Source organism: Rhinopithecus roxellana, chromosome 14, assembly GCF_007565055.1.
Source record: "Rhinopithecus roxellana isolate Shanxi Qingling chromosome 14, ASM756505v1, whole genome shotgun sequence".
Taxonomy (NCBI): Eukaryota; Metazoa; Chordata; class Mammalia; order Primates; family Cercopithecidae; genus Rhinopithecus; species Rhinopithecus roxellana.
In genome coordinates, this window is record NC_044562.1 from 52,135,358 (window position 1) to 52,162,581 (window position 27,224).

Sequence of the window (27,224 nt, forward strand, 5' to 3'; positions counted from 1 at the left end):
AACGGAGGAGGAGGCTGACTGGTATCCACAGAATGAGTCATCCTAGTCACTTGATCATTAACATCCTCCTGTGCTGAGGTCACCTTTTGGTGAGTATTCATATGTAACACAAATATTTTTGCATTTTTTGCCCACTCATAGAAGTCTATACACATAACTGTTCCCCAAATTTCTGTATTATCAATACTCCAATTATGTTCCTTCCAAGTCCTTGACCATTCAGCCAAACCACTGGACCAGGTATTCTCATCCTCTGTCAACTGATTGTGGGGAACTCCCCATGAAGGCATAGTACAAACTGAGAGAGAGGAGGCAGTGTAGAAGGAGTGAGGACTATGGGCATTTGGGCTGCTTCATGTAACTTACCAGTGTGCCTTCAGGACCTGCTTCAGCCCGATCATGTGTATACCAGTACCATCTGACGATAGAATACTGCTGTGTCTCCCCAATTATATGGCTTAATGGGCCAAATAACACCCAGTTAATGGTAGGCAGTTCAGGTCACATGGTAATTTGCTGGTCCAAGGCCAAGCATTCAGCTTTTACTAAGGCCTAGTAGCAGGTCAAGAGCTATCTCTCAAAAGGAGAGTAGTTATCTGCAGATGATGCCAGACCTCATTCCAGAATCCTAAAGACCTCTATTGTGATTCACCTGTAGGGCCCTGCCAAAGGCTCCAAACAGCATACCTATCTGCCACTGATACAGCAAGGACCATTGGAGCTCTTGGGTCACATGGCCCAAGTGGCAGAGCAGCTTGCATAGCAACCTGGACCTGTTGCAAAGTCTTTTCCTGTTCTGTGCCCCACTCATAACCAGCAGGGTTTTGTGTTACCTAGTAAATGGGCTAGGGTAACACACCCAAATATGTTGTCTTTATAATCCAAATAGGTCCACTAGGCATTGTGCTTCTTTCTCAGTTGTAGGAGGGGCCAGATGCCAACAACTCATCATTTACTTTAGATGGGCTACCTTTACAGGCCCTACATCATGGGACCCTTAGAAATTTCATGGAGATAGAAGGCCCTGAAGTTTAGTTGGATTTATTTCCAGGCCCCTGACAATGCACATGTCTTGCCAATAAATCCATAGTGGTTTTTACTTCTTGCTCACTAGGTCCAGTTAACATAATGCTGTCAATGAAGTGAACAGGGTGATATCTTGTGGAAGGGAAAAACAATCAAGATCCCTGCAAAACAGATTATGACATAAGGCTGAAAAGTTGGTATACCCCTGAGGTAGGAAGGCAAAGGTGTATTGCTGTCCTTGCCAGTGAATCAAACTGCTTCTGATGGGCCTTATGGACAGGTATGGAGAAAAAGCATTTACCAGAACAATAGCTGCATAACAGGCACCAGATGTGTTAATGTATTCAAGAATGAAACTACATTGGACATAGCAGTTGCAATTAGAGTCACCACTTGGTTAAGCTTACAATAAATCATTGCCATTCTCCAGGATCCACCTGTCTTCTGTACAAGCCAAATAGGAGAGTTGAATGGGAATATGGTGAAAATCACCACCTTTGCATCTTTCAAGTCCTTGATGGTTGCACTAGTCTCTGAAAACCATTCAAGAATGCTACCTTATTTTCTATTTACTATTGTCTTAGGTACAGGCAGTTCTAATAGCTTCCATTTGGCCTTTCCTATCATAATAATCCTCTTCCACTAGTTAGGGAACCAATGTGGGGATTCTGCCTGCTGCTAAGTCTGTCTATTCCAATAATGCATTTTGAACTGGGGAAATAACTACATTATGGGTTTGGGGACCACTGGACCTGAGCTAAAGCTGCATTAATCACTTGACTCCCCTAAACCTCTACTACAACTGGAAGGCCACAGTGATGTTTTCAGTCTCTTGGAATCAATGTCAGTTCAGAGCCAGTGGCCAGTCATCCCCGAAAAGTCTGATTATTTTCCTTTCCCTGATACAAGGCCAGAGGTCCCTTTGGGGAAGTATAGGAGAAAGACTAACAGTATAAATTTTATGTAGTGCACCAGGGCCTTTCCTCAACGGGACCTGGTCTCCCCTTCACTTAAAGGGCTCTGGGTCTATAAACTGGCTCAAGTCTAGAAATTGATCAAGGGGCAGTGATTCCCTGTTGTCATGTTTCGAGTTAGGATTTTGTTCACTTGACCCAGAAATTTTGTGCTTCTACAGTTCAAGTAAGAGCACAGTAAGCTTCCCATCTATTTTACTTCTAGGAACATCATGATTAATTAGTCAATGCTGGAGGTCTACACAAGTCAGATTATTCTGATTGTTGCTTTGCCTCTGCTGTTAATTCCAGTAACTATGTCCACCTTGCCTTTGGCATTTGAGTGCCATCACTTGGTCCCTGCCACCAAAGGATCCAATTATTCCCATTGCATTTGTTTTCTAATTGAGTGATTGTAGTTCCCACCGTAGTTCTGGAATGCAGAGAAGAGCAGTCACAGAAATCTTTAAGGATGCTGGTGCTCCCCTCACAAATTTATTTCTTAAAATATTAGTGAAAGGTGTATCTTCTGGACCCTCCCAGTGTGGGTGAGTAGGTTTTATGTGACAAGTTCACTGTAGCATTCCAATTTCCTTAAGCCTCTTAATTCCCTCCTCTAAATGAGACCAAGGTAGATCAGGCCTCCCCAGCTCACTCATGGGGTGGGCTATCTTTTTATTCATGTTTCAGCCAGTCAAACAAATAAACTTATAGTGCCTTTTTTCACTCCTTGAGCTGCAATATTAAATGCAGAATATATGCTTAGTGGGCTCATATCAATAAATTTGGCCGCATCCTTTGTGTTTCTCCCACCACAATCCCACATCCTTAATGTTCATTCCCACGCAGGCTTCCTGGATGTCTGCCGGTATCAATTAGAACACTCAAGTTGTTCTTTTGGAGTATAGTGCACCTCCTTGTGGGTCGTACTCTGAACCTCACCTCTGGGATTTGAGTCTAGTTATAGGTTTAGAAGCAAAGAGGGGTGGTGGGGGTGGGTCTTGAGGAGAACCAGCATTGTCTTGCCTGGCAACTGCTGCAGGGGAGACCATTACTCTTTTTTTCTGGCAATGCAGTTAATCTCAGAGAGGGGTGGAAAGGAGATACCACTGTGGGTGGGGGTGCCGCTGCCTCTGGGGGTGGAGAGGACACTCACCCTGGCAAAAAATACTCATCAGAATTTAGGAGCTCAATGCCCCCAGCTCCATCAGGATCATCCCTCACATCCCCATCCCCATTTAGGTAATTCAATTTTTCCCCCAACTAATGTCCTCACTTTAACAGAAGACACCAGTAGAGGCCGAGAGTTCACCTTTCTTTATGATTCAGCCAATGGCATGCTGAAGGCTTATGTTTGATTTTCAGCAGTTTAAGTCCTATGGCTACGGAAAAGGAGATTCTCCTTCAGGACACACTTAGAAACTTTTAGGGTATGTATGTGCATCTGGAGCTGGGAATTGGAATCCCCAATCTCATCTTTTTCTTTCCTCACTTTGTCCAGTGATACTAAGAGCACCCAACTAACTTCATTATCATTCACTGAGTTTTCCAAGTTCACTTGAGTTTTCCACAAGAGTTTGAAGGTATGCATAGAGTCACTAAACTTACCTCCTGAAAGTGGTGAATTAGAAGCATCAAGTGCATTTATTTTGTGTATCTCTATAAACAGTTCATGCCAAAGACTATTTAGGTTTAATCAGATTATAAAGTCAGTTCCAGAAATCCCAAAACCCATTAATGAAATTCATTTTAAAAATACTGTTCCTCTAGAACCATTCCTGGCATCAGTGTCTGTATTAGTCAGGGTTCTCCAGGAGGACAGAACCAATAGGATATACATGAAAGGGAATTTATTAGGGAAAATTGGCTCACACTGTCACAAAGGCAAAGTCTCACCACCATAGGCCATCTGCAAGATGAAGAAACAGTTGGTAGCATGGCTTTGAGGGAAGCTGGTAGTGTGACCACTGAGTCTGAAAGCCTCAAAACCAAGGAGGCCAACAATGCAGCCCCAATCTGAAGCCAATGGCCTTAGAGTGTCCCAGGAGGCGGCTACTGCAAGTCTCAGAGTTTAAGGGCCAAAGAACCTGGAGTCTGGTATCCAAGGACAAAGGATAAAAAGGTGTTCTACTCAGGAAGAGAGAGAGAGAGAGGTCAAAAGACAAAGCTGAGCAAGACGAATGTCCCCCTTCTCCTGCCTGCATTGCTCTACCCACATCCCTAACTGATTGGATGGTGCCTGCCCACATCGAGGGTGGCCCAGTTCACTGACTCATGGTTCAATCTCTTCTGGACACACCCTCACAGCCATACCCCAAATCAGTATTTCACCAACCCTCGATTGAGTCAAATTGACACCTAAAATTAATCATCACACTAAGAAAAGCCAAAAACATAAGAGGCAGTACATTACACCCAGGGAGGGAGCACAATATACGGTTAGGATCTAGGACTCCAGAACTAGACCGTCTTGTTCAATTCTGGTTCCTTACTTTTTAGTTATGTAATCTTGGACAATTTGTTTAATCTTTTTTGTGTTTCAGTTTGCTCATTTATAAAGTAAGGATCACAAAAATAGCCTCTGTCTCAAGAGCTGTTAGGAGGATTAAATGAGTCAATATATGTAAAGTGTTTAGAACTTAGCATTTTCTACAATAATTCTTTTTTTTTTTTTTTTTAATTTGAGACAGGGTTTCGCTGTGTCACTAAGCCTGAAGTGCAATGGCATAATCATAGCTCACTGCAGCCTCAAACTCCTGGGCTCAAGACATCCTCCTGCCTCAGTCTCCTGAATAGCTAGGACTACAGACACACACTACCATGCCTGGCTAAATTTTTACTTTTGTAGAGATGTGGTCTCACTGTACTCCACAGGCTGGTCTTGAACTCCTGGACTCAAGTAATCCTCTCTCCTCAGCCTCCCAAAGGGCTTGGATTATAGGCATGAGCCAATGCACTCAGCCTACATTAATTCTTCTTATCCTGGGCTCACATATGCTCCTTGAGACTGAATGGATAGGCTTCCTTAAAGAAGTGTACTACAGAAAAATATTACTTGCTCATGACGATTTTGATATATGTAAGATTATGCTTAACTCATGACAAAACATGGAACGGCGCAGTCCATCAATCAATCGAGTGAACTGCTGTATGATGAATTACCTTGATAGGTGATTTTTATCACCTTTCCATTCTTAATTAACCTATCAAGATAGTCTATAAAGTTTATCCCCAAATATCTTTAAAATCCATCCAGTTTTCTGTGCGAGTAAATCAAGCAATGGAATTAGCTTGTTCTGAATGGCTACTAGAGCTGCTCACTCTATATAGTTATAAATGAACCATCTTTATCTAAATACTTTCTATTAAGGCTTCTGCCACTTCATATATCTGTCACAGAACACTTTGGGGGGGAAAAGGATTCTAAAAAAATGTTCTGTAAGCCTGAATTTTCTCAAAAAAGGGCACTTTAATTAATCCAGTGAACTTGGTTTATGACAATTCAATTCTTTCCTGAAGGGATTTTTACCATTTAAATTTTTATCTCTTAAAGTATGCCTAGATTTAGACTGTATACAGCCCAACTCTTCAGCTTCCCTACTTTTGCTTCTTCTAGGACTGCTATTTATACTTTGACTAATATAATTTTCTCTTGTTAGTGATAGGAATCTAGAAAATTCCCAGTAATCATGCAAAAAATGTGTAACTAAATTATTTGATCTCTGTCATATATATCTATTTTCTGTATTTTGTTCTTTCTCCAAAGAAAAATAATATACAAAGTGAAAAGGAAAGGAAAAGTGATCTAAAAGATCTCTTCAGGTAGGATTCAGTATGTCTTCACGCGAAGATGGTGAAAACCTACAAGAATCTGATGCTCCAAGTTTATTACAGTGTCATCTTCAAAACACAACCAAGGCCTATTCTTTAGAAGATAACTGGGTAGTGAGTGATCTTGGAAGCCATGCACTAATTTTGATTCATGTCAGGAAATTTTTGTAGAGTTAGCAGTAGAAATTCAGTCTAAGTTAATATCAACTCAAATATATTAACTCATCACTCTGGACATGGGATTCATTCAGAAGACTCCTGTGTTCCTACATTACCCTTCCATCTGAGATGAGGCTTCTATAAAATATGAAGGCATGTCTGTCGATTCAGAGAAACTCAGAAACATCAATAAGAAACAAAAACTTCATCAAATAAAGGCAGTACAACAACAGTAAGAGAATAGTTTCAATGTTATTTTGATGTAGAGATAATAAAATACCCACAACTTATTTTAAATAAGTTTGCCTCCATCAGGACAATCAACTTGTTACATGAGTCTTTAGAGATTAGAGATTCTACAACTTACCACAATTCTGACTAAAAGTTGTAGATCAGTAAAGTACTTTGTGACTAATTGCTTAAAGTGCTTTTTATTTTAAAGCATGAATTTACAAGTTCACTTCAATAGGAGCAACTTGCATATATACCCAAGGGAGACAATTTCTTCCACTACTACATTCACAAACTGTAAGTAGATGAAGCTACCTCTCTCCACATATCCCATCAAATAACCCCCCATCATAGCCAGCCAAAGTTAGGTATCGACATGTACATAGCAGAGAAAGAAATAACATGGAAAGACTTTTGTAAGAACCCAAGAGCCTTTCTCGCCCCAGGTTAAAGGACAGCTGAATATGTGGAATTGATTTCTATCTTGGCTGATTCTTAGGCCCAATCAACATAGCTACTACCAACTCTCTAAAGCCTTTTAGAGTTAAGATTAGGTGGCTTCAAACTAAAAGATGAGATGAAAAACATTTATTTCTGGGGGCATTTGGTAGCTCCAGTTCAACTCAGTTTACAAATTTGTTAAACATTGTTTACAAAATACCATCAGGGATATCTTTAGACTCCTAGAATTTTGGATTATGCATACCACCAGCCTCTGATGACTTGTTCTTCCATAACAGATACTTACATGGTGAATATTATTTAGGTTGGTAAAGATTGCAAGTGAATTTAGTCTCCATGAAAAAAATGAAGAGAAAAAAATCAAAGGAAACTTACTTTCCTGACTCTTCTCTCATCCTCCCCAGAAGGAAACTCACACAAAAAAGTGCCCTCTCCATTGAAAAGTTTGTTGATTATAAACACTAAAATTGGGTCTTAGAGTCTATAGAAACTTGTGATATTTGCAGTCTCTAGGTTAGAAACAGTTCATAGCTGTTGTTACGTTTGAATCTGCAAAGTGTGCACAATTCGAGATCTTTAAGATCTACAACGGATGCTTAGCCATTGTGTTGCAGGATGGAGAGTCACAATTCATCAAAATAGGCCTGGCGTGGTGGCTCATGCCTATAATCCCAGCACTTTGGAAGGCCAAGGCAGGCAGATCACCTGAGGTCAGGAGTTTGAGACCAGCCTAGCCAACATGGTGAAACCCTGTCTCTACTAAAAATACAAAAATTAGCCAGACATGGTGACTTGTGCCTGTAATCCCAGCTACTGGGAAGGCTGAGCCAGGAGAATCGCTTGAACCCAGGAGCTGGAGTTTGCGGTGAGCGGAGATCGCACCATTGCACTCCAGCGTGGGTGACACAGCAAGACTCCATCTCAAAAAAATAAAATAATAAAATAATAATAATAATGATAATAAAATAGATTCATCAAAACAAAAATGATAACAGGGTTTGTGCTCCTCTACATCTTTGGATTTTTTAAGCATAGATACTTCAGTTATATATTTATACTGGATTTTAAATAAAATAACTTCTCATTATTCTTGGAGCCCCAATGTCTATTATTTCTCCTTTATGGTATTAACAGCCCTTTACTTTGAAATCCCCATAGGTATAGGACTTGTGCAGGCCTTGCTACTGGATTCTTTTTAGCTTATCTTCTACTGCTGGGTTTATCACAGATAACAGTAGTAAAAAGAGAATCTTATTTCTTACAAGTGCTGCTCACACTTCTTACTACCACACTACCCAGCCACCCCTGAAGAACTGAATTTCAAATCCTAGCAGCTTGTCAGAGAAGGAAGATGAAAAATGTCATGTTTACTCCACGTTTCCCAACTGGAAACGTCACTGCTGTACTTTTCCAGATGACTAAGAATGCTACTGCCCTTTCCAATCAGTAGTACTTTCCCCTTTGAGTCAGGGCCTTAGCACCACGTTACCAAACTCTTCAACTTAGTAATAAAATTCATGGCTCTGGGGTTGAAAGCCCAGCTCTGTCACTTAGATGGTGTATGACCTTGGGTAAAAAAAAAAATGTTGAAAGGATAAGATGATAAAATATGTGAAGCACTAAGCACAGTGCTTGGTACAAGGTAAGCATTTTCTGAATGTTCACTATTGTTTTTACTGTTGCTACTAATATTGTTCTTAATAATTACAAACTTAAGTTATTCCTCCTTACTAAGCTATGTTCTTATGCAATTTCCTGTACAGATAACGTAGGATTAAATAATTTGAGCTACAGTAACACTTCATGCTAAAATACATATAGACAGATTACTGATATGGCTGTTGAGGCCTCACAATCATGGCAAAGTCATGGCTTACATGGTGGCAGCAAGAGAGCTTATGCAGAGGAGCTCCCACTTATAAAACCATCAGACCTTGTGAGACTTACTCACTACTACGAGAACAGCATGGGAGAAACTGAAACCATGATTCAATTATCTTCACCTGGTTCCCCCCGTGACACGTGGGGATTATTATTATTATTATTATTATTATTATTATTGAGACGGAGTTTCTCTCTTCTTGCCCTGGCTGCAGTGTACTGGCGCGATCTCGGCTCACCTGCAACGTCTGCCTCCCAGGTTCAAGCAATTCTCCTGCCTCAGAATTGATCCCCGAGCAGCTGGGATTACAGGCATGCGCCAACACGCCCAGCTAATTTTCTGTATTTTTAGTAGAGATGGGGTTTCTCCATGTTGGTCAGGCTGGTCTCGAACTCCCGGCCTCAGGTGATCCACCCGCCTCGGCCTCCCAAAGTGCTGGGATTACAAGCGTGAGCCACTGCACCCAGCTGACACGTGGGGATTATTATAGTTCAAGGTGAGATATAGGTGGGGACACAGCCAAACCATATCAATTTCCTAGAGCCATTCATGATAACAATGAATTATACATGTTTATCCTACATGTATATATCTAGTCCATATTTAGTCAGATAGAATTTAAAATATAAATGTGGTTGGGTATTGCATCATTTTAAGGTTATTGCATGAAGAGCCAGAATTTCCCAGCTAGACATGGTGGCTCATGCCTGTAATACCAACACTTTTGGAGGCTGAGGTGAGCAGACTGCTTGAGTCCAAGAGTTCAAGACCAACTTGGGCAACATGATGAAACCCCATCTCTACAAAAAATATAAAAAAGTACCTGGGCATGGTGGTGTGCTAGTGTGGTTCCAGCTACTTGGGAGTCTGAGGTTGGGAGGATCACCTGAGCCCAGGAGGCGGAAGCTGCAGTGAGCCATGATAGCACCCCTGCACTCCAGCCTGGGTAACCAGAGTGAGACCCTGCCTAAAAAAAAAAAAAAAAAAAAAAAAAAAAAATCAGAATTTAAAATTTGAAATATGTTTTATATTCATGCTTGGGCCCATTTAAAAAAACAAGCTCACAACAATGAAAAATTATGGGTGAGTGATTTCAAATAAGTGGTAAAATTACATAATATGAATGCCTTATTGTTTTTTCTGGCATTCTTAAAGCTGAGCAACTTGAAAAATAATTTGTTAGCAATAGTATTATGTTATAAAATCCCACATTGAAAGTAGATCCTTCAATTAATTTTTTAACTTGTAAATTGAGAAATGGTAACAAACCAGAACATTTAAGAATTGATTTTTAAATGATTTCTGTAGTAGTCTGTCCTCACACTGCTAATAAAGACGTACTTGAGACTGGGTAATTTATAAAAGAAAGAGGTTTAATGGACTCACAGCTCCACATGGCTGAGGAAGCATCACAATCACGGCGGAAGGCAAAGGAGAAGCGAAGGCGTGGCTTACATGGCGGCAGGCAAAAGAGGAAAGAGGCACGGGAACTCCCGTTTATTAAACCATCAGATCTCGCGTGACTTATTCACTACCATGAGAACAGTATGGGGAAACTGCCCCCATGTTTCAATGATCTTCACCTGGCCCTGCCCTTAACACGTGGGGATTATTAAGTTCAAGGTGAGATACGGGTGGGGACACAGCCAAACCGTATCAGCTTCCTAGAGCCTTTCATGATAAAGATGAATGATACATGTTTATTTGACAGGTATATATCTAGTGTACATGTATAGGAGAGAGAGAGAATTAATGGTTTATGTTTAGAACAATGCACCTCAGGATTTTTTGTTTTTGTTTTTACATGATTGTTATCATCAAAACAAATTCAATCATATTCAGCATTCTCCATTCAGGCACAGAAATGGATTTATGTATTGACATTTTTACTAAAGGCAATTGACGTTTGTTTTTTGTTGTTGTTGTTATTGTTTGTTTGTTTTCTTCATCCAGCTTTACAAAGAAAACTCAATCAACCAGAATAGTTTATTCAGAGTACTTAAAGGAAAGCCAAAATGTTTGCATCATTTTACAAATTATTTTTTCCAAGTTCTAGCTTTTGAAACTCACTTAGGTAGATAGTTAAAATCAATATTCTATAGTTAATTTGTCCTATTTATAAAGATAAAGAATATGTGAATTTTTGGCACATCTCTCACACTCGAGTACAGCCATCACCCTAATAGTGTACATTGTACCCTTTTTGTAATTTCTCATCCCTTGCCTGCCTCTGAATCTCCTACCCTTCAGTATCTCCAACATCAGACTCAATTTTCATCCCATTTTTCATCCTAATTGAGAAATTAGAGCAACCCCATGTTGCCTTCCACCTCAGCTTGCCTCTAAGAGCCAAATCTGAGCATTTCCATGACTGATTCCTGCCACTCTTTACAAGAGATAAAGTGTGATTTGAATGGTCTTAACTTCACCACTCCAGAGCTGCTGTCTCCATTGCCACCACCATCTTCTCTACCTTCAATTAATGCCCGTACATTCTTACCATCTCCCTGCTGTCAGACCTTGCTTTCTTTTAAGAAGATCTGCAATTCAGTCACAAATTTCCCTTCTAGGAATAATAACATTTTAATAGGTATCTGAGCCTTCCTCTAAAAGAATGACACTCTGATGGAGAAATAATTGCTTTAACTAGTGGGTAGGAGCTCACAGTAGTTTTCTCAACTGGGCTTCATTCCTTTCTTGGCATATATCATTTTTCTTTTCAACCTCCTGCCTTTGTTCAGACTCCACTATACCTCCTCATCCCTTCACTAAGAGCATACTCCTACCTGTGTGCCAACAAAATATATACAACCTTTTGTCCCAATTTTAGACAACTCTTTCAAGGAGCCAATTCAACTACCTCCTACATTGTTAAACTCTTTCAGTGTAACTTGCACTAAGATTTCTGGCTATTTGATAAGGTATTAGCTGCCCCAAGTTGAGTATAATTTCACTGATTTGCAGATGAATATACATATGAATTTTTCGTTTTCCATAGATCACCTGTAAAACTCTCTACATATCTAGATGCCTAGCACATATGCATTGGGTGTAAGTCTAAATCTTGCTAAAGTAAATTGCTGTATTTTCCTCAAAATCAGATGTTTTTGTTTTTCTTTAGTGAACCAATACATAATTTACCTATTTCTTGATTTGTATCTTATGTAACACTTTAAGGTATTACTTTCTCTAATTTTACAGGATTGGAGCTAGCATATTTGGGAATTAAGTGGAATTTTGTTTTCACAGTCTTCTTTTCCTTCTGCCTGGTGTGCAGTCCTCTCTTATCTTACTGTTGCCTTCATGCATACTGCAAAGTAAAAGAACGCATACAACTGCTTCTTCTCCAAATGCATTAAAATTAAGAGGAAAAAAATAGGGAAAGTATTTCCCCTGGTATTAAAACAGATTTCTTTTTCCCAGCATGTAAGGCAAACTACATTATATGGGTGCCAGAACACCAATTAAAATCAGAATATCTGATTTATCCTACATTACATTTCTCCAGTGACTGTAACTTTAATCTTTGATCACCAATTTATTCTAGTTATCTGCAACGTAAACTATATAAATGGTCTAAAAGTAAAACTGAAGCAACTTAGAGACGTGCCTGCTTAAGGAAATACTGTTAAACATAGCAAAGATAATATTCTTCTCATGAAGAAATAAGAATGCATTGTTACTCAGAGCTAGTATTTCTGTTGAAAAGACTGCACAAACCAAATCTGTGTTAAGTATATTTCAAACACCGTTTACTATTGCTGTTAAATTGAAAAAATTAACCAGGGCATTGCGCTGAGGAATAGCTTGTGATTCTGTCTCCCAAATTCACCTAGGTTGTGGTGCCTTGGAAGAGTCAGTTACCCCTCTAATCATGACTTTCTCATCCCTAAAATGAAAATCATAACAATGATTTTCCTACTCACATGCAGGGATTGTTGGGCTAGGTAAGTCAAAAATAGAGAGTGCAAAATAAGCTATTAAATCATTTTGTTTTTTATATCTACATGAGAAATTATCTTTTAATTATGGATTTGAGGTATTAGAAAAATACAAAAAGAACAACAAATTTATTTCTGTGGTAGGAAAATTACTATTGAAAACAAAACTAATTTTTTAAAAGAGTGAATTTAAAGTCTATTTAAAGAAAAATATTAGGTAAGTGAGAGGATAGGTGGCATATGAATATGGCAGAAATGGTGAGGATAGGTTACTCATGATTGTAGCTTGGGAAACAGTCAAACTAGAGGCCAATATTCTGGTTGTCCTTTTTCAGAGGGATCCAGCCACTTGCTGGCTTTAAGACTTTGGGCAGATAGCTTTCAAGCTGTCTCAGCTTCCACAATTGTTTAACCTTACTTTATATGGTTGCTGTGAAGGAGGCCAGGTGTGGTGGCTCACACATGTAATTCCAGCACTTTGGGAGGCCAAAGCAGGTGGATCACCTGAAGGTCAGGAGTTCAAGACCAGCTTGGCCAACACGTGAAACTCATCTCTATGAAAAATACAAAAAAACAACAAACAAAAAACAAAAAAAAAAAATTAGCTGAGCGTGGTGGCAGATACCTATAGTCCCAGCTACTTGGGAGGCTGAAGCAGGAGAATTGCTTGAACTCAGGAGACTGAGGTTGCAATGGGCTGAGATCAGGCTGTTGCACTCCAGCCTGGACAACAACAGCAAAATTTCATCTCAAATAATAATAATAATAATAATAATAATAATAAATTTGCAGAGAGGATTCAGGGAAGTGAGGTGAGTGAAGCACTTAGAATAGTGTCTACCACCTAGTAGGTATTCACAAAGTATTGATTATTATTGTCATATTTTCAATTGTATAATAATTTATCCTAACAGGTTATTTCTCAGATAGTGAGACTGACTGGAGAACAAAAGTCTCTAATATCCACTTGATAGTGTGTTTGTTGTAATTCCCTGCAAGTGTTATTTACAGCACCAGGAGTCTAACACATTATGATTCTAATATGGGAAAAGCAAGCTCAAATTGCAATCTAAAAGCCTAGATTAGCTAAATTTAGAGGATTTCTGTTGGTTTTGGTGTCTCTCCTATAACAACTATCCCCTCGCTGCTCCTTGAAGAATTGAGACTCTATTTACAAAGCAAACCCATAATATTTCTTATCATTTTACAAATTACTTTTGTTAGACTTGAACTTTTGAAACTGGTTGAGATGAATACCTAAAACTCTTTGAAATGAACAGAATTATTGATATTCCTTTATTTTCACTCTTTTTCCTGGCTGACAAACAAGTTTATATGCAATTTCTTTGAGCAGGCCACTTGCATTCATTCCTAATGAGCAGCTTTCTATATATAGGACCTTGCAAACCCTTTCAGTAAAATGAAATTCAAAGGTCACATTACTGGTCTTCTTGAAATATCAGTGAATTAAAAGCCAGCCGTTTTGACTTCAGGTTATCTATTTATAATCTGCATTGTAGAAAGTCAACTGATTATTCTGGGCCTATTTCTTGCCTGAAAAATGAAGTTAGACTAGATCAAGTTTTAATGCAGGGTTATATAGGGAGGGTCAGAATACTTAGAGAGGGATTTCTTTTTACTAGTCTTTAACTGAAATTTATCATTTCCTTCATTTGTAGGAAAGAATGTACATCAACATTTATGGTATTTTTGTCATCAATAGAACTATATATCTATTTATTTATTATATACTTATTATACACTTACATTTAGTGTAGCAACTTTGAAGTATCATTTGATATCATCATTTCAAAACAGATAGTAGACCTTCAATTAGATATTTTAATTTAAAGCATTAATAAAGAAGCATATATAATACTATAGCACATCACTAGGTTTACGTAAATATGTTGATAACTGTATTTTGATTAGAATTCGTAGTAATCATATATATTTTATTTTATTTATAAACTTTACTTTGAAAAGCTGGCCATAGGTTTCACCAGACTACAAGAGGGGCTTAGGATTCAAAACTGTTTGGAGCCTTGGTATATGGATGTTTCTCAAAGCCTTTATATGGTACACTCTTGGGCCATAAAAGTCATCTTAGATGATATTTAATGGATTGAAAATTCAAATTATTTCCTCTTTATGGGAGAATGATATGTCAGAATAATATGACTTCCTTTTTTATGACGTACTAAGGGTCACTAACAAGTATTATTGCCCAAGTTAATTGTGAAGGCTTCTACAACTAAAGATTTATCAACTAGAAGTAATGTAATTTGGATTTGCTGAGGACTCTACTATCTGGCTGTCATGAAATTCCTTAGCAATTATGTGTCTACCCCAGAAAAGAGCTGGAATTTTAGTTTTCAAGGAAGACCCTTCTTCAGTGCTACAAAACTCTTATCATGAGTTCATCATAGTTTTTAATTGTTGCTAATCACATGTACAGAATTATTATTGGGTATAATATGTGTATCATTTGGGGATTTGTTATTTTTTATAATTGCTGCCTTGTTACCATTTGATTACTTTCTTCATTTTTCTTTTACTCATTTATTACTGCTGATTTCTTTATCCACTAGAAATAAGATAAATACTTTGGTGGTGGATGGCCTTAGGGTCCTTTATCCATTGTAAAAAGTTCTCTAAAAATTTTTGAGAACCAGTGAATTAGTTGATTACTTCTATTCCTTTCTCATAATTCAGTCTGTTCTTTTTACTATGTTCTGTTCTATTCTAGACTGTTTTGTTCTGTTCTAATCTAGTCTTAAGTAACAGAACATTAAATCTGAAGTTTAAGCCAGGACTCTAACATGATAAATGTCAGAAAAAAACCTGATTTTTGAGACAAGAATTTCAAAGAAGATTCATAACTCAGTAATAAGATGCATAAAACCCTTTCCCAATTCAAACAAATGAAAGGATCAGATTATTGAGCTCAAAAAAAAAAAAAGATTTATGAAGAGGATTTCTTTAAAAACTTATCTGCTATTGGGAAAAGTGTAGAAATGCTTCCTTCTTCACCTCAAATCAAGGGAGGAGAACTTCACCAAGACCCTTGGGGAGATTGAAGTTAAGAAGATATTGGGAATGGAATCTAGTTCCTACCTGAGAGATCTAAAGAGTTACGTGTTGGCAGATGAGCCAAAAGAGAGATGGCTGTGTAGGTTTCAGCTTTTCTTCCAGTCATTCATGGAAACAAATGCCTCGAGTGTGTCATGTGAACCAAATGTACCCACCCACATTTGGAAGGGTGATGGGACCTCAGCAGACAGAAGCTGGAAATGTACCAACAAATTTACAGGAGCTGTGGACGTTGTAAAGAAGCTAGAGATTCATGGGTCTTACCAACCTGGTAAAAAGCCATGGTCCTTGGCAAGAAGTCTGTTAAGAGCCCATGAGTGTACTTCTTATAAGAAAACAAAGGCAGCTGTAAATGCCTGCCAGGTCTAGTGAGTGCAAAGCCATCCTACAACACTGCTGCTCCTCTTAGCCTTCTTCTCTACCCTGCTCAGGAGTCCAAAGTAGCCAGTGGAGAGAGAGCAAAGAAGACATGAGAGAAACATCAACCATACACACCCCATCCTGCTCCACACACATGCACCATTTTTGGGTTCTGTAACAAACCCAAGGTGGGAAAGGAGTCTTATCTTGGTTTGACGATGTGTATTACATGAGACCAGACCTTCTATTGTCTGATTTGAGACTTTGGCAACTTAATGTGATCACAGGATGTTTTTAGTTCTCTAAGAATGATCAGGAAAGTAATGAGACTACCTGACATTTTTATATTGGCTGAGAAGATAAGTCCCCACCCTCCATATTTTAAAGACACAATTGCTTTGTAATAGCACCTGATAAATTCTATATGTCCACTAGTTGCATAACCTCAACAAAAATCTGCTGTAACTGAGTTGATACAACCCTACAATACATGTTAAAGGAATTATAACAAAGTTAATTGGCACAAAGTTTAATTGTTAGAATATCTTTACTCAAACTTCAGACAGAAAGAACATTCCATTGTGTATGACTATTTCCTGAACTATCAAGATATTTCAAGTAATTGACTCAGAAATTAATTTTTGTTTATTTTGTTTACTTTATTACTTATGTAATGAGACTCTTTTATCTAAACATTTTGCTTCATACTTCTATTTTCATAGATTCTCTACAACCTCTCCAGAAATGTTGAAAGGTTTTTCCATGCTAATATTTTATTTTTCTTCAAAGTTTATATGGAAATTGAGTGATTCTAAGATTAGTTTGTCTTGATAGATTGTATCTTAAACACTACTATCCTTTCATACTCATTTTTAAAAATTCATAGCAACTAAGAAATGTGTGGTAAAAGACATTGATCATTAGAAGGTTTAGTTAAAGGAATTTGTTTCAATTAAAAAATATTCAGAAAAAAACACATGATTTTTTACATGAGATTTAATAATGTTTAAACATGTTTCATCTATTTTATTTCTGTATTCTCAGATTAAATCGCAGCTTGAGAAAGTTATGTAACCAACAGAAGACAGCTTGTTATACTATGTAGATCCACAGGCTGAAAGGAAAGTGTTTGGTATCTTTGAAAACATGTGCCACAAAATTCATTGTAAAATTCAGTCTTCAACATTTTACAAAGTTCTTCAGTCTTCTAATCTTATTAGTTTTTTCCAGAGCTTTATTTTGTTTTGTTTTGGTTTTGTTTCCTTATGTTTTTAGGTGAACCTGATCTCCATAAGAACTCAGAAGACCTAGTAAATGCTGAAGAAAAACATGAGACACATTCATAGGCCTGAAACACCTTAAAGACTTCTGTCATTTTAAACATGAGAGGTAATTTTATGTTATAGATAAGAAACTTAACTTCTAAAATATATTGTTTGCAGAATACCATTAGAGATGAAATTATCTTATTTGAATGCCTTCTTAGATTTTTTTTAAAAATCTCTATTAATCCTTTGAGACAAAATCTTAACAGGTAAACTTTAAATATTTACCTTTTCAAAGAGTTCTTAATTTGTTAATCAACAAAAATTATATTTACTGGGACTGAAATTTTCATTCTTTAAAAATAATTTTAAAAATGGCCGGGCGCGGTGACTCACACTTGTGATCCCAGCACTTTTCGAGGCCAAGGCAGGCGAACCACAAGGTCAGGAGTTTGAGACCAGCCTGGCCAACATAGTGAAATCCTGTCTTTACTAAAAATACAAAAAAATTAGCTGGGTGTGGTGGCAGGCACCTGTAATCCCAGCTACTTGGGAGACTGAGGCAGGAGAATCGCTTGAACCTGGGAGGCAGAGGTTGCCGTGATCTGAGATCAGGCCACTATACTCCAGCCAGGGTGACGGTGCAAGACTCCATCTCAAAATAATAATAATAATAATAAATAAGTTCATGGGAATGTTTAATCCTCATTTCTTTTTCCATGTCATGTAGGAAATATAAATGTTTTAGACTGATTTCTTGTTTTATTTCATGTAAAAATATGTTTATACCCAGTAATTAAAACAAAGCAAGTACATATTATAAAGCAAATATCATGTTCGTTAAAATCTGTGAACATGTGCATTTATGGTTCTCTTTTTAAAAATTCAGCTTCTAGGGCTTGTTTTCAGTCTATCAAATTATTAACTCTGGGAGTGATGCCTTGAAAATTTGAATTTTTGATAAGCTAGTCTGTTGATATTTCTGTCCACTAAAATTGAGAACTCACTTGTCTTGAACCGATGGCGGAGATATGGGCAGTTAGAAAGGAGGGATGTGTATTTACAATCGAGATGTCTTAATATCCACTAAAAATAAGAAGAAGTAAAGAACAAAATCCAAGTGTTGTAACACATCCTGTTGTTGGGGTGGTGGGTTGGGGCAAGAGAAAATGCTGAGGGTACCATTCCAAACCTTAGAGATTTTGCTATTAGTTCCACAGCTGTTACTTCAGATGTGAAAGTGTTAAAATGTGATTCGCTTTTAAAATAATTTCTTCCTCAATATTCTTGAGTTACAAAGACAGGTAGTTGTAAAACTGTCTTTTATTCATAAGAATAGTTTCATTAATAGCAACAAATAAAGTGTCAGGCACTGTAGTGAACATCTTGTATATATTATCTCACTGAATCTTCTCAACAATTCCAGAGTTAGTGAGTGTGATCCCTATTTTGTATATGAAGCTTGGAAAGAAATCGAGTTCAAAGTGACTATTCAGCAATGAAAACCCCTGTCTATCTTTAACAAATATATTGTTTTATATGCTACATCAGTTCCTCCCCCTACTGTCTATCCAGACTATAAATTTATTACCTCGAGAGCCCATGATCATTTTAGAAGACTCCTTATGTCCTCAAGATACACAGTGAAGCCCCGGAGGTATATTTTAGGGAAAACTAATTCAGTGGAATATTTATAGATGTTTTAAGTCACAAAGGGTTTTGTTGGCAAATGTGTATCTTTATAAAACCAAGTACAACAAAATTAAGAATTTTTCCTACAGGTCACATTCAAGCCAGTATACATCACATAGCATCCAAACAAAACTTTAGGATCAACATTTCCTAGACATTTATGATAACGGATCTTAAATATTTATGAAAATTTTCCAAAAATTTTGTGTAGATAACAGATTACCAATACATTTGTAAAAATAACTGTTCATTGTATGAAAATACCTAAGGCAATTTATATGCATACATTTGTATATCTATATATGTGTGTGTGTATATATATAAATGTATATCTGTAAATAAGAGTCTGGCATTTCATCAGAAAAGGTTTTGATGAGATTCAGTTGGCAGTTAATGAAGTACCTTTTTGCATTTTTCTTTTTCCTTCTTTTTTTTTTTTTTTTTTTTGGAGACCGAGTGTCGCTCTGTTGCCCAGGCTGGAGTGCAGTTGCGCCATCTCAGCTCACTGCAACCTCTGCCTCCCAGGTTCAAGCAATTCTCCTGCCTCAGCCCCGCAAGAAGCTGGAACTACAGGCGCACGCTGCCACTCCTGGCTAATTTTTTTGTGCTTTAGTAGAGATGGGGTTTCACCATGTTGCCCAGGCTAGTCTCAAACTCCTGAGCTCAGGCAATCTGCCTGCCTCGGCCTCCCAAAGTGCTAGGATTACAGGCGTGAGCATGAGCCACTGCACCCGGCCCCTTTTTACATTTTTCAACTAAAAAAACCCCAAAGCTAGAACAGTTTGCAGCCCCCTCAAACTAAATATAATATTTAAGCCCAAGTAGATGATTTGGCAATTTTTTTTTCTGTCAAGGCCAATTAAATTATTTAGCTTCCTTCTCAGTTTGCGAAAGCCCTGTCTTTGGTGCACAGTCTTCCAGGAAATGTGGTCTTCAGTAGCACCTTATAAATTTTGTATGTTCACTAACTACGTAACCTCAATAAAATTCTGCTGCAACTGAGTTGATACAATCCTACAATATATGTTAAAGGAATTATCTCAAAGTTAATTGGTGCAAAGTTTAATTGTTGGAATATCTTTATTCAAACTTCAGACAGAAATTCACATAGCTTCAAAAACAAGTAGGTCTTTTAAATGAGGGAAGTGGGCAAGGTCTAAAAACAACAAAGAGTGGTGACAATTGGCAACTGTGACTCAGGCATGGTGTCTGGGAGATAGCAGGCAGTGATCAGTCCTGGAAACAGAGAGGACACAGCACCCCCAATCTGAAGGCTACAGTCAGCCACTCTTTGGCTCTGACAGATTTTTACTCTGAAAGAGCAAGGGCCCAGTGTTGCCAGCTGTTTCTAGTGGTTAAGAAAGATTCTTAATATAAACTCTTCCAATTTTTCCTGTTGACTCAAAGTTTTTTGAAATGCTTTGTGGACAAGAAAAAATATGTCTGAGGGTCAGATTTGGCTTGCAGGGTTTCTGTTGCAAAGTTAGCACACCTTCTTTTTGACTGATAGCTAATTCTTTGCTGGCTGCAATCACAGAAAGTGTAGGATGTTATAGCAGCCTGGCCATGTCTCTGAAAGCCATTGCCTGCTTTGTTCTCAATGTGTAAGTGCCACTGTGAGGCACTTTCCCAGAAAATATTGAGCTCTAATTAAATCTGTGCCGTGTTAAGATTTCATAAATCAATGTGCAACACTACACTTAGGACAAGAAAAAAGCCCTTGAAATCTACTTTTCACATTGTTGTAAAATTTCACCATCATTTTTCAGAGATTTTAGTCCACGAAAGTGTTTTATTTTGCTTAAATTTTTCTTTTACGTTTTTGTTTATTAAAGGAAATAAAATAGAATGGCTGGATATATAATCCCAGGCTGCTTTATTATTTAAAAAGCTAATGGCATATCATTCATCACATGATCTTTCTTGAAAGATATGTCAGGAGATTCTGGCATTTCAAAAGCAAGCCACTGTCAGACCTGTTATGCACTGGGAGGAAAGCGTTCCCTATCGTGACCATAGCCTACTGTTTAATGTTGTGTGCTATACAACAAAAGATCAAAAATTGATGATTTGTGGGCTGTATTTAGTCAGTAGACTTGCCTGGGCTTTCACACTGATTTAAAATATCTTTTGGAATGTCTTTAGGCAGGGCTTATGTTCTTTAGTTGACTATGGTCCCTGTGAGTCTAGTTGTTTTACACTCACAGTGGCCCACTTAACTCATTTACACTACCTGCCAGGCCCATATGCCTGTCTGATCTAGAGAACCAGTTTTTACTGGGATTGAACACACACATATACAAACACACGCACACACACCCAGAGCAGAAATAGGAAGAGAAATTCCAACTGGTATAAAACCACTCTCTATTAGAAAGATAGTAGATAAAGAAAGCAGGCCGGGCACGGTGGCTCATGCCTGTAATCCCAGCACTTTGGGAGGCCAAGGCGGGTGGATCACAAGGTCAGGAGATCGTGACCATCCTGGCTAACATGGTGAAATCCCGTATCTACTAAAAATACAAAAAATTAGCAGGACGTGGTGGCAGGTGCCTGTAGTCTCAGCTGCTTGGGAGGCTGAGGCAGGAGAGTATCATGAACCAGGAAGGCGGAGCTTGCAGTGGGCTGAGATGGTGCTACTGCACTCCAGCCTGGGCGACAGATCCAGACTGTCTCACAAAAAAAAGTAAAAAAAAAAAAAAAAAAAAGAAATCCCTTATTTTTGACAAGGTATATAAAGTGCAATGTGAATTGCCACACAGTAATTGATACCTGTGTATGACTAAGTGAAGACCTTCAGTTTCTATGTTTTCTTTTCTTTTTATTTATTTATTTTTAAATTCACAAATAAAAATGGTGTGAACATTTTTTTTGAAATTGTGGAATGGCTAAATCAAGCTGATTAACCTATGATTAACATATGTGATTAACATTACTTCACATGCTCATCTGTTTTTGTGGGGAGAATATTTAAAATCTACTCTCTTAGCAGCAGTTTTCAAGAATATGATGCATTGGTTTTTAACTGCGGTAACCATGTTTTACAGTAGACCTCTTGAACTGATTCCTCCTATCTAACTGAAATTGTGTACTCTTTGACGAGCATGTGCCCAACCACTCCCCACTCTTCCTTCTCTGATCTACATTTTCATTTGGATTTTATTTCAGGACAATGAAAACAGCATGAAAACATCCTAAATTCTCAACTTTTCACAAAGCTATAGCTCCTCTTTCAACATAGAATTGGATTGGGCCATTTTAATTGACTCCTATACAAGGAATTAACAAGAACATAAATTTTGAGCTAGCAATTCTGGTCAAATAAATACACTCAAGTTTTTATTAGAGTTTTTGACCAGTGCTTCTGCTATTTTTTTCCCTCCACAATTTGGCCTTCTTCAATCAAGCCAGAGAAATTTTTGAGACAAAAGTCGGACAGTTTTTAATTTTTCTTGCTTTTACCCTGTCATAGTGACTGTGCAATGCATGTGCAGAAGATGAGATATTTTAAAATTTACTTCCTTGCACTGTCTTACACAGAGTGCTATAACTATAAATTTTTCAAGGTCTTAAATAAAAGGAAGCAAAAACAACATTATGGAATTTTTTTTTTTTGCTGTGCTGGGGAATAGACTATTTAGATTGTCCTTCTTATTTTAAATGCATGGGAACAGAATTACAGGCAGGATGCTGAGGAGCTGGTTGAAGCATCAGAGCAATGCTACAATCCAACAGTGGAGCATTAGATCCCCAGCTAGGTAGCCTGATGGAAACTGCATTTGTAAACTCTCATACTGGGAAATGGCAGTGAAACCTTCCTCTGAACCCGTGTACCAGCCTGCGTCCAGCCCCATGGTTTCAAAGCACGAATGCATTACCTCCATGGGTGTGGTTACAAGTAAGTCACATGCTATCTACAGTTCATGATAACAAGACCATCAGCTATTGGTGGAGACAGACACTAGAATGGAAAATGAAATTTGCCAGTGGGATGTTTATCCCATCAGAATGTAACAAAATACATTACCAATCAAGAGATAAGAGACAAGAATGTGTGTGTGTGTGTGTGTGTGTGTGTGTGTGTGTGTGCTCAAAAATGTCTATGAAAATGAAGACTCACTTTTCTGTACAGATAACATTATTTGACGTGACTTTTATATTTTACTACACAGAAACAAACTGCAGCCCTCAGAGGCCCTGCTTCCTTGTCATGTTTTGCCTGAGCATGTGCAAACCCTTTCCTTTGCTCAAAGCTGAAAAACTACCTTTATGTGTTATCTGACAAGAAAGGTCAAGCACAATTAGATGTTGCAACTTTTCACTGTACAAGCATTGCAATGATTGTGAGCTTCAGTGAATTTATCTTTGTGAAAGGTAAAAATTGGCTGGAAAGAATCAAGAGTAGCCATCAATTAAATCATGCGAAGGAGGATCCATCCATCCTAATGAGTTTTCTGCTGCACCGGCTTCCTTCCTGGGTTCCACAATGTTAAGCAATATTTTAGAAAAGGGTTCAATCGGAAGCTTTTAAGCCTAAGTGGTGAGATTTTATAACTCACAACTTAGATCTCTTTTAATGTGTAAGCCATATTCTATATGCATAGTTAGTATGCATCATTGTAATTTAAGATATATTTGAATGTAGGCTGTATAAAATGCTTTTAATTGTTCTGTGAATAGATCCTTGGCTTTAGTGTCACCTGAATCTTGTGCAAAACAGAGCTTAATAATTGAATTGTATCATAAACATTACAATGTAATTGATATTTTAAATGTAAGTAGTAAGATTGATCTATAATAATGTGCTGGGAAAAACATTTATAGATATGTACATCTTGATTACTTTTTGTGCTTTCAAATGGACTTTTTATTTCTATTTATGGAGAGAATGTAACTACTGCTTTTAATGTCTTTTTAAAGCAAGCTATTTACCAGCTAGAAAATATTGTGCATTTAAAATAGAATCTATCTGGGGAGTGTAATTACTGTTGTTTCTATTTGAGTCAGTTGTCTTTCAGTAAAGCTCTAGAATCTCTCAAATAAGTAAATAGAAATGCTGCTTCTTAAATGTCATAGGAGGCATATCCACTTTGTTTCTATCAATATTTAAGATCTATAAGACCTTATTACTAAAAAGTAGAGGAATATAAAGAATTCATCAATTTCTGTATATGGGCTTTAACCTAATTTCCCAGGTTATGCAACTTATAGAGCACTGTGACCAAACTTCCAGAGTGCAAAAAAAAAAAAAACAAAAAAAAAAAAAAACAAAGTTTTACTCCTTCAGAAGAATTGTCATGCTGCTGCTGTACTTATTTTCCTAATCTCTCTCTTTCTATCTGCTACACTCCCTCCTTCTCTTTTTTTTTCTTTTAAGCTTTTATATTTCTTCCTTTGTTTTCCTCTCTGTAAGACAGCTGCTACTTAGCACTAATTAGTAGAAAATCGGAGTGGAGGTTTTCTGTGCCTGTCCTTTCTGCAAACATTACTATTGAGCCCATCTGAAGAGAGGGATTGATAGGTTAGGCTGCTGCGCCTTGAATGTCCTGCTTTGCATTTTTAACCTCAGCTTCCCAACACATGTATCTTGGAGTTTATATGCCTTTTCATTTAACCGAAACCTCTTTTATTTAATTTTTAACATGACAACTTACAATTCTTGTGTTTTTATTATGCTGTATTTTTCTGTATTTCTTATTACATGTGATTGCTAAATAAATCATGTTTGAGGGAAAACTTTGTGAAACATTTGGAGTTTTATGTAATTCAATTTAGTGGGGCATTGAAAAGTTGGAGAAATTGGGGGAAACCCAAAGGAGAACAACTTAAAAATTGATAGGAGTTTTGTAAGAAAGTGCTTTTTGCTCCATTAAAGAAATACTGATTGAATTACTTATTATTATACCTATTATTCATAAGCTCCTGGCTGGAAGCATGGTGCATATATGAATATGGAAACCTTTCCTCTAGAAATTTCAAGTCGTATAAAGGAGATAATCTACACAGACTATAATTTATACATAATAACTAAAATGCCACATAAAAATGTAACGAGTTGCAAATAAAATGCACCTATGTATATTTGAGGAGGTAAAAAACTGCTTCTGTTTTCAGAGCTTTCAAGACTAAGTGGTGCATCAGTTGGCATTTAACAAATAAAAACAAAAGTTTATAAACATTGCCTATTTTCCATGTGTGGCCTCCATGTAAATGCTTAACAATATTATCTCAAATCCTCACAATAATACAGTAAAGTGGTGTTGATATAAACAAAGGAAACCAAGTCTCAGAGAAAAAGCTTTGTCCAAGGCCATACAGGTCTCCATTGGCAGACTCCACACTGGATTTGGTTCTGTGTTTCTCCGGCACCTTGTTTTCTTTCTACAACATCCACGTGGGGCTGGGCAGAAGCACAGCAGAAGAAAAAGCTCTGTGAAGAAGAGCAACGTGAATAAGGCAACACCAGAGAAGAATAAAGAAGCAAAGAGTGTTGAGTCAAGGTGAAGACCCAATGAGTCTCAATTAATTGAAATAAGAGTAACTGGCATGGTATGTGTGAAACCTTAGGCTGTGTCTCTATGAAGCCAATGAATTCCAGAACAAGATGTAAAAACTTAACTGGTCATCAAATATGTGACACTTAGCTGAATTTTTTACTTTAAGTATGATTACATGATGCATTTCCACCTAATATCAAAAGCTTTCAAAGGCTGTATTTTAAATATAAAAGTCTGTATTTATATTTAGAAATATAATTTAGATATAAAACGTGTATTTCCTTTGGAAGCTACACTATATTAAGCCTTCTGTCCTCTGTTCAAATGTTTTTCTAAATACAGCAAAGCTTATCTACCATTTAGTACACGTCCTAGACAATAAAGACAATGTATATTTTAGAGTCAAAAAAGCAAACACCTAATAATGTCCTGCATTATTACATTATTCTTTTAATTTCTTTGGAGGTAATTGTAAATATTTAAGATACATTTTCTATATATGGGCCAACATTATGTTTAAAGCTCTAGTTGGGTCTTTTTATCCCTTAATAACATTAATTAATTTCTAGGTAATTTGCTTAATATGTGCGAAGGTTGGAGAGTTTCGTTTGCATCTCAGTTGATATATTTTATCTCTGACAAACAGTATAATTATGTAGTGTTTGTTTATTGTAGTCATACTAGTGCATTATATTATTTTCTTACATTATCTCTTTTACTTCCTACAACTACTCTGTAAGACATTATTATTCCTTATTATAGGTAAGGAAGTGTGGCAGAGGAAGGTAAAATAATTTGTGTAAGATCAAGCAGCTAGTAAGTAGAGGAACCCAGATTTGAAGTCTAAGGGAGTCTGACTCAAAACCGCTAGGCTAGGTTGCCTCCGGCCACTGAAGTAGGATCTGTCACGTTTTTTCTACTTGTTATATTCATTACCTTCCTTTTTTACTCTTTGTTCCATTTTGCAGGCTCTTGTCCCTAAAAACTACCACTTTGAGGGGGCAGAATTTTCAGTGACCAACAGCAGGATTGTGTGTGCTTTGGTGACCAATTTAACCATGTATTACTGTAGACAAGCTGTCTTTTATTTTTGTGGATGGGAGAAGCCATATTCCATGCTTAATATATAACTGTAAAATGTCCTTTTCAAAAGTAACCACCGGTCCTCACTCTAGATTCTTGTTACTTAAAATGTGGTCCACACCTGTGAACTTCTTAAAAATAATCTCAGGTTTCTCTTAAACTGGAATTGGCATTTTACAAAGGTAACTATGCAATTTCTATATAAATCACGGTTCTAGACAGTCATTACATACTATGGAGATAATTCTAAGTACCTACTAGCCACTTAAATACAAGGTTGTTTTTCTTCACAGTTTTTAATAAGTGACTTTGACTCCTGTACCCTTCCTCAGATCTATCAGCAAACATCACGGAACAAAGGCTAAAGGTTCAGGCTCTTTAATGAGGTGCATATATCTGTATTGATGAAATGTGGTTCCTTACATGGATAATTAGAGAAGAACTTGGAAGAAAGACATTAAATGTGTGAGTATGACCATATGGCTTTTAGAGCAAAAAAACTTTGAAAGCAAAAATAAGAGGCATTAACATAGTTGATTGATCCTGTTTTCATTGGCCTATCAAATATTGTATTTTAATTATATAGCATACGAAGGTCAACTTTACCTTGCACAAGTGATAAATACATAACTGTTAACCTAAAAACATAGTTTGATGTGTTTCATTCTTATCTGTCAGCTTTTTTTAAACCCTTAAAATATAGAAAAACTTATGGAGAATATGCTTGAAATGTATGGGGTAGGATGAGG

At 37.2% G+C, this 27,224-nt stretch overlaps 1 protein-coding gene across 3 annotated transcripts in view; it reads left to right on the forward strand.

Moving 5' to 3' along the window:
- PDE1A (phosphodiesterase 1A) overlaps positions 1-24,631 on the forward strand; it is a 601,081-nt gene extending 576,450 nt beyond the window's left edge. For 2 of the 3 annotated variants that reach the window (XM_030916641.1, XM_010368694.2), the window contains 2 exons: positions 17,214-17,327; positions 22,064-22,474. In XM_030916641.1, the coding sequence (XP_030772501.1) occupies positions 17,214-17,284 (71 nt within the window). In that variant the 3' untranslated portion in view covers positions 17,285-17,327; positions 22,064-22,474. Of the gene's footprint in view, positions 1-17,213; positions 17,328-22,063 lie in introns of all 3 variants that reach the window. The other variant, XM_030916639.1, reaches the window with a different exon arrangement.
- The last annotated feature ends 2,593 nt before the right edge of the window (positions 24,632-27,224 follow it).